The 17416-nt window shown below is 48.6% G+C and overlaps 1 protein-coding gene across 1 annotated transcript; it reads right to left on the reverse strand.

The window, feature by feature from the left end:
• Positions 1-2402: 2402 nt before the first annotated feature.
• On the reverse strand, positions 2403-8257 carry LOC311513498 (interleukin-1 beta-like). Its single transcript, XM_084615377.1, has 7 exons — positions 8185-8257; positions 7434-7502; positions 7091-7139; positions 6198-6408; positions 4989-5159; positions 4181-4326; positions 2403-3476 (listed from the first exon to the last, which is right to left on the reverse strand). The coding sequence occupies exons 2-7, from the start codon at positions 7478-7480 to the stop codon at positions 3264-3266; spliced, it is 837 nt and encodes a 278-aa protein (XP_084471503.1). The 5' UTR covers positions 7481-7502; positions 8185-8257; the 3' UTR covers positions 2403-3263.
• Between the last annotated feature and the right edge of the window lie 9159 nt (positions 8258-17416).

Genomic DNA, 17416 nt, shown 5'->3' on the forward strand with positions numbered 1-17416 from the left:
ATCCCAGCAGATCAGATGGCATCTTAAAGGGAGGCAACCCGCCACAAACCTGCTTATCACTCGGGCTATTCATGCAATGTCCTTCCCACAGTTCATCAGTGGGGACCAAACCGGAGACAAGCAATGCCAAAAGCACGAGCTTTTAGCATTTGTGACAAAGTTCCTCCTCTGTCTTGGTGGGTCCTGCGCTTATTGGCGGATTTGCTCGCCTCAGAGATTCACAGCCGCCCTCAGTTTGGCCACTTTTGTTAGTTCACTCAGCTAACCTCATCGCTGGCCAGCATGGGGAAAGAGAGGAGAACAATCCCCGCAGTCTCTGCTGACCCACCTAGTGGGTCAGGGGATAGGCCAGGGACCTTCCCCTTTGGTGGGACCCACAGTCCAGGTCACCTCCTCTTGTCTCAAATAGGGAGTTGAGGGGAACCTGCCCTCTACTCCAGGTTCCAGCCCAGGGCCCTGTGGATTGCAACTGTCTACAGTGTCTCTTGTAACAGCTGCGTGACAACTCCCTGGGCTACTTCCCCATGGCCTCCTCCCAACACCTTCTTTACCCTCACTGCAGGATCTTCCGCCTGAAGCCTGATCATGCTTGTACTCCTCAGTCCTCCAGCAGCCTGCCTTCTCACTCCCTGCTCCTTGCACACCCTCCCCTAACTGATGGGAGGTCCTTTCTAAACCAGGTGTCCTGATTAGTCTGCCTGCCATAATTGATTCTAGTATGATCTTAATTGGCTCCAGATGTCGTAATTAGCTTGCCTGTCTTAATGGGTTCTAGCAGGTTCTTGATTGTTCTAGGGCAGCCCCTTGCCAGGTCACTCAGGGAACAGGAAACTATTCATCCAGTCGCCTGTATATTTGCCTTGGACCAGACTCCTGCACCCCTGGTCTGGGTCTGTCACATACTGGAACTAAAGGAGTAGCTTCATTAGCTCCCAGTAGTAGTAGGCTATTATTTTCTTTACGTACCAGTCACTCCGCAGTGACATAGGGCGCTTAGCCAGTGCCTGACACGCAGGTATCCCCTTTTGGTTAGTGAATCGTTCAGGAACCGATGCTGATTTCTACAAATTGATCTGAGATGCATCAGTATAGTTTGGACAGATGATTTTCAGCTCTTGGGAGTGGTTGTTTATCCAAATCACATCGAATTGTTTCGACACCCTGGTTGGATGATGGAACCTTTTAAAACAGAAAAGTAACAAATAGCCAATAATGAATTTTTCAGTAGGGATTTTTGGCTGTGGAATCCATCAGTGCTAAAATTCCCCCAAATTCATCTTCCAGGAGCATTTTGACAACTGTCCAAACACTCGCAATGAGCAAACGCTAGAACCCCATGAAATGTGGCAAATCCTTCATTCGGCATATTGGGCTGTATTAGTAGGAGCATTGCCAGCAGATCGAGGGAAGTGACCGTTCCCCTCTATTCGACACTGGTGAGGCTACACCTGGAGTTTTGGTCCCATCCACTACAGAAGGGATGTGGACAAATTGGAGAGAGTCCAGCGGAGGGCAACAAAAATGATTAGAGGTCTGGAACACATGACTTATGAGGAGAGGCTGCGGGAACTGGAGTTATTTAGTCTGCAGAAGAGAAGAGTGAGGGGGGATTTGATAGCTGCTTTCAACTACCTGAAAGGGGGTTCCAAAGAGGATGGAGTTCAGCTGTTCTTAGTGGTGGCAGATGACAGAACAAGGAGCAATGGTCTCAAGTTGCATCGGGGGAGGTCTAGGTTGGATATTAGGAAACTCTATTTCACTAAGAGGGTGGTGAAACACTGGAATGCGTTACCTAGGGAGGGGGTGGAATCTCCTTCCTTAGAGATTTTCAAGGTCAGGCTTGACAAAGCCCTGGCTGGGATGATTTAGTTGGGGATTGGTCCTGCTTTGAGCAGGGGGTTGGACTAGATGACCTCCTGAGTTCCCTTCCAACCCTGATAGTCTATGTTTCTATGATTCTATGAAAATAGCTGGGAAACAGGATTTTCTTTGACTTCCGGTCCGACCCAATTTGTTGACTGCCATGCACACAGGCAACAAAAGTTACAAGCAGAACAATGTGATCACCAATACAGATTTGTTTATTAAAAATCAGGCCAGCAATATTAAATTGGTCAATAAATAAATTCCAAAAATACCCTCATTTATAATTAACATGTTAACAGAAGTTACCAACAGTGAAATAGTTAGAGCAATTTAATTTTGAATTAAAACAACACAATAGCATGTTTACAGAAAAAAAAAATCACGCTGCACGATGATGGCCATTCCTCCGTCTCTAATATTTATATTATTTAATGTATGTGTATATTAGTCTCACAGCAAAATGACTGACCAAGTATTATTCTTTTCTGAACTACAATCAGTTACTTACATAGTAAAAAACATCCTGACTGGTTAATAATTTAGATTGGTTAATAATTAAATCCCACAGTGTTTTAATATCATAAGCTGAAAAGACACAATAAAAAGCCACATGTGGCTTGCAAGCCTTAGTCTTGCTGCTTTAAACTCATGGGCAAAGGTCTGGCTTCCATAGGGCACAGGGAACAAATTCCTAACGCAGCTGGGTCCTGCTGAGTAATTGAGTAACTTTACCCAAGTCTCTAAGGCCAGGCTCCGCAAAGGTATTTAGGCACTGAACTGCCAGTGGGAGTTAGGAGCCTACATATCTTTGCGGAGCTGGGCCTGAGAGTTTGCAGAATCGGGGCCTGATGGTGTGATATGAACAATAATAATTAATGAGGCCCTCCGGGTACAACACAGATAATTTACATGAAATTAATATACAATGATCCTGCAACGCAGAATGGAAACCCCCCGCAAATCTGCATGGTTGGGCTGATACAGCTTATGAGAAAGGAGAGGTTAAAGTGGGTCTGGGGGAGATCCACAAGCCAGGGGCCGATCCACAAGCCAGGGGCCATCGGCCTTAGCTTGCTCACCGAAGCTGTGGAAGGTGGGAGAGAAGAGACAACCACTAAGATAAGCCTCTAATAAAGAGGGCTCTAATATAGAGCTCTCACGCCAGTAAGAGGTTAATTCTAGATGCTGGAGCTGGATCAGACCCACTGGCCCATGCTCTAGGATAGGGCAGGGCACAAAGCAAACAGAAAGACACAATACATACATGTTAGAGATGTGTTACAGTCACGTTCTGAGCCATGAGCCAGGGCTCACTCAGAAATACAACCATTCCCCCATGTACTTAGTACATACAAAGATTCTGCTGAAACCAGTAACTGCCGGTTTGGGATGTGCGCTCAGTGCTTGGACTGGGTGAGGAAGTAGTTGGTGATGAACACTTCCCCAAGCCGGTTGGTGATGCCAACGGGCTGGTTGTTCTGGGGGGAGGTGCAGATGTACCAGCCACGGTGGGCGGCTGACTCGAACTGGGCCGTGCTCTCGTTTTCTACCTTGTAGAAGATGAAGCGCTCCAGCTCGGCTCCGTCAACATCCTTCAGGATATCGGCCTCCTGTGGCACAAAGGGCAGCCCGGTTAGAAAGAGAGGCCAGAGGAGAGAGCTATGCCAGGCCTCTCTTTCTAACCGGGTCTAGCAGGAAGAGCTCTCTTGGTTCCCACTCCAGTGTGCTACCCATTGCCCTACACTGCTGCTTAGATTGCCTGGGGAGGAGGACTGGGCAGGGAGCTCTGGGGTTGGCATCCACAGAAATCCAGTGCTGCTGGAGGCTGGGAATGTCCCCCAAGCAGCCTGGAATTATACTAGTTCTCACCCAGGGGGAAGGGAGAAGTGGAAGTGATGGGTTCAGGTACTGGGTGATCCCACAACATGTGGGGGCCTGATCAGAGCCAGGGTGAGTCCCAGTCCGATCTGCTAGCAGGAGTAGAGTAGCCCATTAGCCCTGCAGGAGCTGGAATCGAGCCTGGCTCATGCATCATCCACAGAACGATTTACTAAACTCTGGCTTTGCAAGCTTTATCGCTGGGGCTGGCGCATGAGGCAGACGGATCCCCACTCAGCTTGCAGGGCCCAGCGGTGGTTTATAGGGCTGGCAACTTTGCTGGGGCCCTGGCGTGACAAAGAGAGAACGCCCGTGGAGACCACAAACCCTCCTCCGAGCAGAAACCCACTTTACTTCCTGAGTGGGCGGCTCTTGGTTTCTCAGAAAGCGAGTGGCAAAGCAGATGCCAGAGCCTGGAACACCCCCGCCCCCTTACCTCCAGTTGCAGCACCGGCTGCTGGCCATTTTGCACACAGGACAGGTAGAGACTTCTCCCCTTGATGCCCAGAGCGACCGGAAACCTCATGGAGCTCTGGTTGCTTGTGCCGCTTTTCGGTCTATAGAGAGCCATGTTTAACTTCACTGCAAGATGGGGAAATACGGAATCAGCAACGGCACAAAGAACGGCTGTCTGCATTCTGCGGGGAGAGATGCAGCCAGCGCCGGGAGCTAACTAGGGGAGCCACTCCACAGGCTGCCTTGCCATGTGTTCAGAATGTCCTGGGCCAAAGCCATTCAGTGTGTACGCCCCCAGGGTTCCCCCGGTGTCTCACTGGGGGCTTGGAACATACGAAAGCTCAGATTCTCCAGTCCAGCGGCCCCAGGTGGAAATCAGGGACCTGAGTACAGGATTCAGACCAGCTGCTTTGGCAGATGTGAGGAGCAAGGAGTTCAACACAGAGGAAGGGCCCTCTCTTGGGATTGCCTGGGGGACCACCCTGGCCTTTGATAAGAGATTGGCATGGCCTGGCTATCTCTGTGATTGGCCTGGATGCTCTCAAGGCCAGTTGAGATTGGAAACCAGAGCTGTTAAAACTGATCCAGCCTGGAAACTTCATCAGATCAGGTTTCTCAGAGGGCTTCTGGTATCACCCAGATTAGAAATAATGTAGCCCAAAAACAGAGGAGCAGAGTGCATGGGAGAGTGCCAGGGATTCGGGTCCTTCATTGGGGGAAAGTCAAAGGTTAGGCTAGCATTTTGGGTGAAGGTTTGGGCTGATGCTCGGGTATTGTCCAGACCTTACCTTGGTGTCTGATGCTGGGGCCTTGCAAATGCATCGCCACCAGCTGGGCGGGAGCCTCCAGCTTGAAGCACTTCTGGTCAGTGTCCCGAATTTCGTAAGAGATGGATCTGAAGTAGCGGTAGATGGAATCCACCGTGTGGGTGACATTGTGACTCTCGAATGAGATGGTCTCTGAAAACAAGAATGCGAACAAGGGTTAATATCTACTCGCATTCTCTGAGCCCATGCTCGCCGCTCCTGCACGTGGTCCCCAGAGTGACTCAGAGTGCAAGGAACTGATCGGTGTGTTTGTGATTTAATCAACATTGCCAAGATGTGTGTCATAGGCCCCGTACAGCTAACAGCTAATGGGGATTCCCCCTTTTCCTTAGTGGCAGGGCCTGTGCTGTGGGGTCAGGGGTTGGAGTCCTGCCTTGGTTCTCACTGCGGAGTTCCTGGCAGCTGTGAATTTGCAGCAACACTCAGTTAAAGTATTTAGAGCCTGGTAGCTGCTGGGGACTGAAGAGCTGCCTGTGACCCACAGTGATGGGTGCCTTTCCCTGACTGGAGCAAAGGGTCATATTGGCCACCCCTTCCCTATCCAAGGGACTTGACCTCTCACCCTTCCAGGAACCAGTCTCATACACCTGGTGCTCCTGCTGGGATGCAGGGGGAATGAACTGGTAACAATCAGACTCTGCCGTTCTCAACCATCGATCTCAAAACACTTGATAATCAGCTCCATTGCATTGGTGGCGAAACTTAAGGCTGAGTGAGGGGAATGCACTTGAACAGGTCCCACGGTTCAGGCACTAGCCTAGACCTTAGCAGACCTGGGTTCAGTTCCCTGCTCTGCCATTGACTTCCTGTGTGACCGTGGGCATGTCACTTTGTCCATCTGTGCCTCAGTTTCCCCAAGTGTAGAATGTGGAGAATAGCCCAGCCCCACAGGGGTGCTGTGGGATAAAGGCATTAAAGATTGTGAGATGTTCAGGCCCAGGGCCTCAAAGCTATGAGGCACCTAACTCGCATTGATTTCAATACCTTTGAGGATCTGAGCCTTAGACAATCTGGTGTCATGTAAATGCCTTTGGTAGCTCTCTAGCTCGAGACTTGCCCCCCGACGCACAGAGCTGGCATTAGTGGGGCTCCAAAGCCCCTTGTGTGTCCCCCCTCAGCCCCAACCCTTGGACGGGGTCACTTAGCTCCAGGGATCCCCTGGGGCCGTACCGAAGACAGTATCGAAGATGCCCGTCAAATCATCGTCTGTGAATGGTCTTGCTTTCAATGCCTTCTTCATCTTCTCTGTGGCGATCACCAGCACCACGGATCTGCGGAAGACCTTGGGAGAGGTCTGCTCTGTGAACTGCAACTGGATGCCCAGGCTGCAGGCTGAGCAGCTCTGGGACAGGGAGCAGGGGCTCGAGCCTTGGTTGGAGCTCTGTGGGCAAGGAAAGCCCTGTGAAACAAGCTGCTGCCCCACCCTCCCGTAAGAGCTGCTTTAGCCTCAGCAGCCGCCAAGGCCGAGTCAGGTTCTTCCCCCTCCATGAGGCGGGCCAGCGGTAGGAATCTCCTCTCAGATCCACCCCAGGGCTCCTGTCAGTGCCTGTTCTGTGCTGAGAGCACCCATGGGTGAAACATGACTCCACTGATGCCAATGTGCCAGTGTGAGCCGCGAATCCCCTGCCCCTACTTCCCCCCAGCAGGTGACAGGAGAAGCGTCTGCCCATGTCCCTCAAGGTGTCTTCTAGATTGATGGATCCAGGGAGACTGGAGCAAACCATCCCCCAGCAATCCTGGCCACTTGCCACCTGCCTAGCCAGCACCACCACTGATTGCAAGCCAGCCTCCTTCGCTTTCCCCTGGAGGGTGGGGGCTGAATGGTGAGGGGACGCTAACAGCAGGTAGTGAATGCCAGCTGCTGCTGGACATGCTTTTGCTATAGCCCTGCTCTCTGCATTCACTCAGTCATGCAGTTTCACTGGGCCAGACATTCCATGGCCCCTAGGCCCAAGGAGGACACTATCCCACTATCACGTGGGAGCTAACTGGGGCCTGACCCCTCTTTCACCAGGGTATAAAATCCCCAGGAAGGGCTGTTGGACTGAGACACCGATCCTTACCTTCCCCAAGTAGCGGTGGTCGACTTCGTAGAACTGTTCATCGTTCACACTGTAAGCGAGGGACAAACAAACAAAGCCAGTTATTCCCCAAAGAAGAGATTCTACAGCAGTTACAGATTCAGGACGAGTGGCGAAGGCATTTACACTTATCGTAAGCTAAGGAGACTTAACTCGACAAAGATTTGCGGGCATTGCTATGCTGGTTTGGGCTGAAGCTGGCCTTAAGCAGTACCTAGGCCTCGTGCTGTTTCTTTGCATTGGGGTGAATTTCACGGTGAAACTCCAGCAAGAATCCCCAGCTCTGAGACCCTAGAACATGGGGAGGCAGTAAATCCAGGGTTACCTGCAGAACTCCATCAACTCCTCCTGTACATCAGGAACGGCTGCCATAGCTGCTTCTCGCTTATGAAACCTAAGAGGGGAAAAAAACAAAGATGTTCACCCTTGCACCCTGTGCACTTACAGCCAGCCATGGAGAAAGAGAGACTGTCTCCTAACATACAGGCCACTGAAATCGGTCAGACGTGTGTCCCCTTATGCCACCGCTGAATCTGTCCTTGTAGCAATAAAGACAGGGAGCTGGTGGCAGAAAACCTGGACACAGGAATACTGGCAAGACTTTAAATGAAGATAACGTGCTTATTTGCTGTAATAATAGGGTGAATTGATATGCTTGCTATTTTGATACTATGGTGAAAAGAGAAATAAATCTGTATCTAGGTGAGAACATATTGTGAAAGCAAGCAAGCCAGCTGGATTGCCCTGTAGATCAATTGATCAATCAAGGATTGATAGATATTGCATGCCAGCTAGTCTTTAAAAACAAATATTTGTCAGAGATGCTGAGTGCTTGCAGCTCCCAATGATTTCAGCTCAGCACCTCTGAGAATCAAGCTGTACCTGAGTTCAAAGCCCCAAATATGGTTTGCACCATCTATTACAAAGTTCTTCTAAAACAGCATGCCATGTATTTCTATATGCCTCCACTGCAGGCGAGGCTGCCTCGTAAATCAGCAATGTCTGCTGATCAGGAACTCCCAACCCCAAGTGCCAGCTTGATATTGCCAGCTGCAAATGAGCCCTGAGCACAATACCTGTGTGATGCGTGCCGCTGGCCCTTCCTACTTCCTGGAGGACTGATCTCTGTCTCTCTCTTTGAGTGTCTCAGTGTTGACTGGTTCCTTGTAGCTGATGGAGGAGCATGATATAGAGGGCAGAAGAGGAAGAAGGTGTGGTTTAGCTGGGAACTTCCCCAGAGATATGGGGACATAAAGATATTCTTGTAAATTTCACAAGTGGGTGAAGTACGCGAAAAAAGGAAACTTGGTGATCAATACTGAGAAACTAACTCGGCCTGAGAAGGAGACCCCCCACCAAAGGAGCATGCAAATGAAGGATGAAAACTGTCCCCACTGCACTTCAATTCCACGAGGTGTATGCCCCACATATGTCCCACTTCAGCCCTTTGGACAGATGTGGGACATAGACCTTATGCTGTCTCTCTACGAGGGGGCAAATTCTGCCCCAAGAAATTTCACTGTGGCCCAGGCAAGCCCTCAGGTTTCCTCCCAGTCCAAACCAGGAACATGATGAGGACGCCATCTCACTTCAGTCGTGGCAAGCTCCTTGAGTCCCTTTCCTGCTAATGTTTCTATTCCCAGAGAAGACGCACTGCCTCCTGTCTCTTCAGTCCGCCAGCATACCCGCCTACTGATCACATAGGCTTGCTCTGAATGATCTGCTAGCTGAATCTCTCTGTAATCATAGAATCATAGAATCATAGAATATCAGGGTTGGAAGGGACCCCAGAAGGTCATCTAGTCCAACCCCCTGCTCAAAGCAGGACCAATTCCCAGTTAAATCATCCCAGCCAGGGCTTTGTCAAGCCTGACCTTAAAAACCTCTAAGGAAGGAGATTCTACCACCTCCCTAGGTAACGCATTCCAGTGTTTCACCACCCTCTTAGTGAAAAAGTTTTTCCTAATATCCAATCTAAACCTCCCCCACTGCAACTTGAGACCATTACTCCTCGTTCTGTCATCTGCTACCATTGAGAACAGTCTAGAGCCATCCTCTTTGGAACCCCCTTTCAGGTAGTTGAAAGCAGCTATCAAATCCCCCCTCATTCTTCTCTTCTGCAGGCTAAACAATCCCAGCTCACTCAGCCTCTCCTCATAAGTCATGTGTTCCAGACCCCTAATCATTTTTGTTGCCCATCGCTGGACTCTCTCCAATTTATCCACATCCTTCTTGAAGTGTGGGGCCCAAAACTGGACACAGTACTCCAGATGAGGCCTCACCAATGTCGAATAGAGGGGAATGATCACGTCCCTCGATCTGCTCGCTATGCCCCTACTTATACATCCCAAAATGCCATTGGCCTTCTTGGCAACAAGGGCACACTGCTGATTCATATCCAGCTTCTCGTCCACTGTCACCCCTAGGTCCTTTTCCGCAGAACTGCTGCCTAGCCATTCGGTCCCTAGTCTGTAGCGGTGCATTGGGTTCTTCCGTCCTAAGTGCAGGACCTTGCACTTATCCTTATTGAACCTCATCAGATTTCTTTTGGCCCAATCCTCCAATTTGTCTAGGTCCTTCTGTATCCTATCCCTCCCCTCCAGCGTATCTACCACTCCTCCCAGTTTAGTATCATCCGCAAATTTGCTGAGAGTGCAATCCACACCATCCTCCAGATCATTTATGAAGATATTGAACAAAACCGGCCCCAGGACCGACCCTTGGGGCACTCCACTTGATACCGGCTGCCAACTAGACATGGAGCCATTGATCACTACCCGTTGAGCCCGACAATCTAGCCAGCTTTCTACCCACCTTATAGTGCATTCATCCAGCCCATACTTCCTTAACTTGCTGACAAGAATACTGTGGGAGACCGTGTCAAAGCTTTGCTAAAGTCAAGAAACAATACATCCACTGCTTTCCCTTCATCCACAGAACCAGTAATCTCATCATAAAAGGCAAGATTAGATTAGTCAGGCATGACCTTCCCTTGGTGAATCCATGCTGGCTGTTCCTGATCACTTTCCTCTCATGCAAGTGCTTCAGGATTGATTCTTTGAGGACCTGCTCCATGATTTTTCCAGGGACTGAGGTGAGGCTAACTGGCCTGTAGTTCCCAGGATCCTCCTTCTTCCCTTTTTTAAAGATTGGCACTACATTAGCCTTTTTCCAGTCATCCGGGACTTCCCCCGTTCGCCACGAGTTTTCAAAGATAATGGCCAATGGCTCTGCAATCACAGCTGCCAATTCCTTCAGCACTCTCGGATGCAACTCGTCCGGCCCCATGGACTTGTGCACGTCCAGCTTTTCTAAATAGTCCCTAACCACCTCTATCTCCACAGAGGGCTGGCCATCTCTTCCCCATTTTGTGATGCCCAGCGCAGCAGTCTGGGAGCTGACCTTGTTAGTGAAAACAGAGGCAAAAAAAGCATTGAGTACATTAGCCTTTTCCACATCCTCTGTCACTAGGTTGCCTCCCTCATTCAGTAAGGGGCCCACACTTTCCTTGGCTTTCTTCTTGTTGCTAACATACCTGAAGAAACCCTTCTTCTTCCTCTTGACATCTCTGGCTAGCTGCAGCTCCAGGTGCGATTTGGCCCTCCTGATATCATTCCTACATGCCCGAGCAATATTTTTATACTCTTCCCTGGTCATATGTCCAACCTTCCACTTCTTGTAAGCTTCTTTTTTTATGTTTAAGATCTGCTAGGATTTCACCATTAAGCCAAGCTGGTCGCCTGCCATATTTACTATTCTTTCGACTCATCGGGATGGTTTGTCCCTGTAACCTCAACAGGGATTCCTTGAAATACAGCCAGCTCTCCTGGACTCCTTTCCCCTTCAAGTTAGTCCCCCAGGGGATCCTGGCCATCCGTTCCCTGAGGGAGTCGAAGTCTGCTTTCCTGAAGTCCAGGGTCCGTATCCTGCTGCTTACCTTTCTTCCCTGCGTCAGGATCCTGAACTCAACCAACTCATGGTCACTGCCTCCCAGATTCCCATCCACTTTTGCTTCCCCCACTAATTCTACCCGGTTTGTGAGCAGCAGGTCAAGAAAAGCGCCCCCCCAGTTGGCTCCTCTAGCACTTGCGCCAGGAAATTGTCCCCTACGCTTTCCAAAAACTTCCTGGATTGTCTATGCACCGCTGTATTGCTCTCCCAGCAGATATCAGGAAAATTAAAGTCACCCATGAGAATCAGGGCATGCGATCTAGTAGCTTCCGTGAGCTGCCGGAAGAAAGCCTCATCTACCTCATCCCCCTGGTCCTGCAGAATCACTGCAGAAGATGCGGCTCTGCCTAGGACAAGATGTTTAACCCTGTTTGCCAGGAGGCCGGTGGAGCCTACCCACCTTACTACACCGCCAGAGCATGATTGTTAACAAGATTCACTGCTACAAGTGTGAGGTCCAGTCCTGGGTGCAGCTGAGCGCTGGCAGTTTTCATTAACTCCAGGAAGAACTGTGTGTATGGCTAGAGGAAGCTTTTTTTGGCAAAAAATAAATTAACCAAAAAATGCACTTTTTGGGACATCAATTCAGGTTGAGTTTGGGGAACAGTTTCACAGAAAAAACTGAGAACAAACATTTTGGAAATGTCAAAACTTTTCATTTAGACAAAACAACCTGAGATGAACTATTGTGAAATGACATTTTTGAAACTTGTTTGGAGTGTTGCGCTTGCTGGGTTGGTCCCAGGATATGAGAGACACAAGGTGGCTGAAGCCATAACTTCTGCTGCTGAAAGTGACAAGGTCTGAGTTTACAGAGAGCTCTTCTTCAGGTCTGGGAATGGCACCTAGAACGTCACAGCTAATACAAAGGTGGAACAGTTAAGGAGTTAACACACGTTGCAAGAGAACATTCAAGGTGAAGTGGGCAATCAATACCTCCAAAGTCATAGGAAAAAGAAGAGTTCCTGGGTTACAGATTGTTGAAATGACCCATAAATCTAGAGTCTTTATTCACTCCATGATTTTTGGAGCCTAGCAGACTTAGGAATGGAACTTCCCCGGATCATCTTTTGAAGGTGTTGTGCAGTTTGAAACTAAGTGTCAAATCAAAAATGACATTTTGAAATGGAAAAATGTCAAAAATATTTTTAGGATTTGAAATGTGTTTCAAAATGCTGATCCGAACAAACAGTCACCCAAACCAAATTTCTCCAGTTTTTTGACTTGGCGAGAAACCCCCCACAAATTCAGACCCGGTTATAAACAAACCAAATTTTCTTTTTCGGATTTGTCTGTTCAGACACCAAACTGAAAAAACAACTATTCGTTCAGCTCAAATTGCGAGTAGTCGGCTCCATTCAGGATCAGGCCCAGTCTCTGCTAAGTCTAGTGTGCTGAAATGCTTGGGAGGTGGGAGAAGGACATTACCGTGAAGAAAATTTAAGGCAAGGAAATGGGTGCAGAATAAATAATACTAATTAACATCTCGCCCCTCCCCCAGCCCCTCCCGGACTCTTATATAGACAAATTTTCATCAGTAGCCTTTGGGTATGTCTATGCTGCAATTAGACACCCCAGCTTTCCCCAGGCCAGCTGACTTGGGCTCACATGGTGCAGGCTAAAGGGCTGTTTAATTGCAGTGTAGAAGTCTGGGCTCGGCCTGGAGCCCAGGTTCTAGGACCCTGTGACCCTTGCTCCTTTCTGCCCCCCCACCCTCCACCCCAGCCCCAAAACTGGAGACACTCCGCCCCCCACCACCAGGGCCACAGTGGGGAGTGAGAGCTCCCAGAGCCCTGAGGCCGTGGCAGGGAACGAAAGCTCCTGCAGTCCTGGGGCCACAGCCACACTGGGGCTTCCCTCACCCTGCCTGCCTGCCCAGCACTTCTGTCGGGTACGAGGGTCAGGGTGCTGGGGCTTCCCCTGCCCACTCTGTGTCTTCTGCCAGGGCTCCAGGCTTCCTCCACCCTGCGGTGGGTTTCTGCTTGGGTAATTATTTTTCTGGGGGCCCCCAAAAGGGTCCCAGCTGAGGGGAGGGGGAACTGGCTGGAATAGAGGGCAAGGAGGGCATGGGCTGGCAAAGAGCTGACCAGAGTGGAGTGTGGGGGGTGGCTGGGTATACGGCTCAGCCTACGGAAACAAGGAAGCAAGGACCCTGTAGTAAGCTGCTGCCTCTCATCTCTTCAGGAAGCAGCAGGGTGTGCCAGAGATGTTCCTCTGGCAGCAGCAGCAAACAGAAACTCTGGGGCTGATGTTAGTGGAAATCTGGCATTTCCAGGTTTCTGATTATCTCCAAAATCAATAGGGCTCTTCCTACTGCTCCCTCAAACATTCCCTGGCATTTGGGAATGGATTGGATGTGGGTTTCAGAAGTTACCAAGCCACGGACAGAGAAACAAACAGAGAAATGCCAGCTAGCGAGACATCAGTCCCAGTGTAAATGAAAAGAACCCTGGAGACTGGGACTAGTTCTGGTGGCTGCACTTCAGAAAAGATGTTGACAAACTGCAAAAGACTGAAATACCCAAAACACAGGGCCTGGTAATAATGGGGGGCTTTAACTACCCAGACACCTGTTGGGAAAGTTATATGGCAAAACACAACATTTCCAATATGTTCTTGGAACGTATCAGGGACAACTTTTTGTTCCAGACAGTAGAGGATGTAACCAGGGGGACAGACATGATAGAGTTGATTCTGTCTAATAGGGAGGAATTGGCAGGGAATCTGAAGGTGAAAGGCAGTCTGGGTGACAGCAATGATGAAATGATAGACTTAATGATCCTAAGGAAAGGAAGGAGTCAGAGCAGCAGAATAAGGATAACGGACTTCAAAAAAGCAGACTGATAAACTCAGAGGACTGGTAGGTAAAATCCTATGGGAAGAAAATCTAAAGGAAAAAGGAGTTCAGGAGACCTGGCAGTTCCTCAAAGAGACAATATTAATGGCACAACTGCAAACTCTCCCGATGCAAAGGAAAGCTAGGAAGAACAGTAAAACAAAATGAGTTACACCTGATCAGGAACATTAAAAGCAATAAGAAGAGTTTATTAACGTACATACCCTGATGGGTTCAGTCACAGAGATCCCCTGGGGACTGTCACCTGATGTGTTGAAAATACCTCAGCCTGTTTTCCCTGCCAGCCTGGGACTTCCAGAACCCTGTCTTGTTGAGCCAGACATGCTAGCCTGGTACAACACAGACCCACGGTCTGGACTACGCCCCCAAAGCTGCAGGCTTTAAGTGAAAACTGCTCAGCAGGTTACCTGTCTCCAGCACCCAGACACCCAGCTCCCAATGGGATCCAAACCCCAGATAAATCCATTTTACTCTGTATAAAGCTTATACAGGGTAAATTCATAAATTGTCCACCCTCTATAACACTGATAGAGAGATATGCATAGCTGTTTGCTCCCCCAGGGATTAATCACTTATTCTGGGTATTAATTAATAAACAAAAGTGATTTTTGTTAATTATAAAAAGTAGGATTTAAGTGGTTTCAAGTAATAACAGACAGAACAAAGTAAGTCATAAAGCAAAAGAAAAGAAAACACGCAAGTCTAAGTCTAATACATTAAGAAACTGTTTACAGGTAATATCTCACTCTCAGAGATGATCCAATAAGCTTCTTTCACAGACTAGACTCCTTCCTAGCCTGGGCACAATCCTTTCCCCTGGTACAGTCCTTGTTAGTTCCAGCAGACATCTTAGGTGGTAAACAGGGGCTTTCTCATGACTGGCCACCCTCTTTGTCCAGCTCCACACGATTTTATAGCTTTGGCACAAGGTAGGAATCTTTGTGGGTCCTAACCCCTCCTTCTAAATGGAAAAGTACCAGATTTAAGATGGATTCCAGTATCAGGTGACATGGTCACATGTCCTATGAGACCCCAGCCTCCATTCTTCCTAGGCTGGCCCGCACATGCACAAGAAGGTTTGCAAGTAAACAGAACCATTGGCAGGTCATTGATTCTGAAGCACCCGTAATGGCTTCCACTTAATATGTTTACATCAGTGATACAAGTTTATGTCTTATTCTCCTAACTCCAGACCTAGAAATAACACACGCAAACAAATGGGATGAGCACACTTAGTAGATTATAAACTTTGTAATGATACCTTACAAGAGACCTTTTGCATAAAGCATATTCCAGTTATATCATATTCAGATTCATAAGCATATTTTCATAAAGCATATAATAGAATCATAGAATATCAGGGTTGGAAGGGACCTCAGGAGGTCATCTAGTCCAACCCCCTGCTCAAAGCAGGACCAATCCCCAGCTAAATCATCCCAGCCAGGGCTTTGTCAAGCCTGACCTTAAAAACTTCAAAGGGAGGAGATTCCACCACCTCCCTAGGCAATGCATTGCAGTGCTTCACCACCCTTCTAGTGAAAAAGTTTTTCTAATATCCAACCTAAACCTCCCCCACTGCAACTTGAGACCATTACTCCTTGTTCTGTCATCTGCTACCACTGAGAACAGTCTAGATCCATCCTCTTTGGAACCCCCTTTCAGGTAGTTGAAAGCAGCTATCAAATCCCCCCTCATTCTTCTCGTCTGCAGACTAAACAATCCCAGTTCCCTCAGCCTCTCCTCATAAGTCATGTGTTCCAGTCCCCTAATCATTTTTGTTGCCCTCCACTGGATGTTTTCCAATTTTTCCACACCCTTCTTGTAGTGTGGGGCCCAAAACTGGACACAGTACTCCAGATGAGGCCACACCAATGTCGAAGAGAGGGGAACGATCACGTCCCTCAATCTGCTAGTAATGCCCCTACATATACAGCCCAAAATGCCATTGGCCTTCTTGGCAACAAGGGCACACTGTTGACTCATATCCAGCTTCTTGTCCACTGTAACCCCTAGGTCCTTTTCTGCAGAACTGCTGCCTAGCCACTCGGTCCCTAGCCTGTAGCGGTGCATTGGATTCTTCCATCCTAAGCACAGGACTCTGCACTTGTCCTTGTTGAACCTCATCAGATTTCTTTTGGCCCAATCCTCTAATTTGTCTAGGGCCCTCTGTATCCTAACCCTACCCTCCAGCGTATCTACCTCTCCTCCCAGTTTAGTGTCATCTGCAAACTTGCTGAGGGCGCAATCCACACCATCCTCTAGATCATTTATGAAGATATTGAACAACACCGGCCCAAGGACCGACCCTTGGGGCACTCCACTTGATACCGGCTGCCAACTAGACATGGAGCCATTGATCACTACCCGTTGAGCCCGACAATCTAGCCAACTTTCTATCCACCTTATAGTCCATTCATCCAGCCCATACTTCTTTAACTTGCTGGCAAGAATACTGTGGGAGACCATGTCAAAAGCTTTGCTAAAGTCAAGGAATAACACATCCACTGCTTTCCCCTCATCCACAGAGCCAGTTATCTCGTCATAGAAGGCAATTAGATTAGTCAGGCATGACTTGCCCTTGGTGAATCCATGCTGGCTGTTCCTGATCACTTTCGTCTCCTCTAAGTGCTTCAGAATTGATTCCTTGAGGACCTGCTCCATGATTTTTCCGGGGACTTAGGTGAGGTTGACCGGCCTGTAGTTCCCCAGATCCTCCTTCCTTTTTTTAAAGATGGCCACTACATTAGCCTTTTTCCAGTCATCCAGGATTTCCCCCGATCACCATGAGTTTTCAAAGATAATGGCCAATGGCTCTGCAATCACATCCGCCAACTCCTTTAGCACTCTCCAATGCAACGCATCCGGCCCCATGGACTTGTGCTCGTCCAGCTTTTCTAAATAGTCCCGAATCACTTCTCTCTCCTCAGAGGCCTGGTCACCTCCTGCCCAGGCTGTGCTGCCCAGTGCAGTAGTCTGGGAGCTGACCTTGGAGTGCAACGTCACACATACATTACAAGTAAGAGAAAGATGAAGAAAACCGTAGGTTCGCTACTTAGTGGGGATGGAGAGCTAATAACAGATGACATCAAGAAAGCTAAGGTGTGTAATGCCTATTTTGCTTCAGTCTTCACTAAAACGGTTAATGGTGACCAGATACTCAACACAATAAAAATTGAGAACCGGGGGGAAGGAACATGGGCCAAAGTAGGGAAAGAACAGGTTTAAGAATATTTAGATAAGTTAGATGTATTCAACTCAACAGGGCCTGGTGAAATTCAACCTAGGATACTTAAGGAAATAGCTGAAGCAATTTTGAAGCTATTAGCAATTTTCTTTGAGAACTGCTGGAGGACAGGAGAGGTCCTGGAAAACTGGAGAAGGACAAACATAGTACCTATCTTTAAGAAGGGGAACAAGGAGTACCTGGGGAATTATAGACCAGTCAGTCTAATTTCAGTACCTGGAAAGTTACTGGAGCAAATTATTAAAACAAACAATTT

This window comes from Lepidochelys olivacea (assembly GCF_965140295.1).
Source record: "Lepidochelys olivacea isolate rLepOli2 genome assembly, chromosome: 26".
Classification (NCBI taxonomy): Eukaryota; Metazoa; Chordata; order Testudines; family Cheloniidae; genus Lepidochelys; species Lepidochelys olivacea.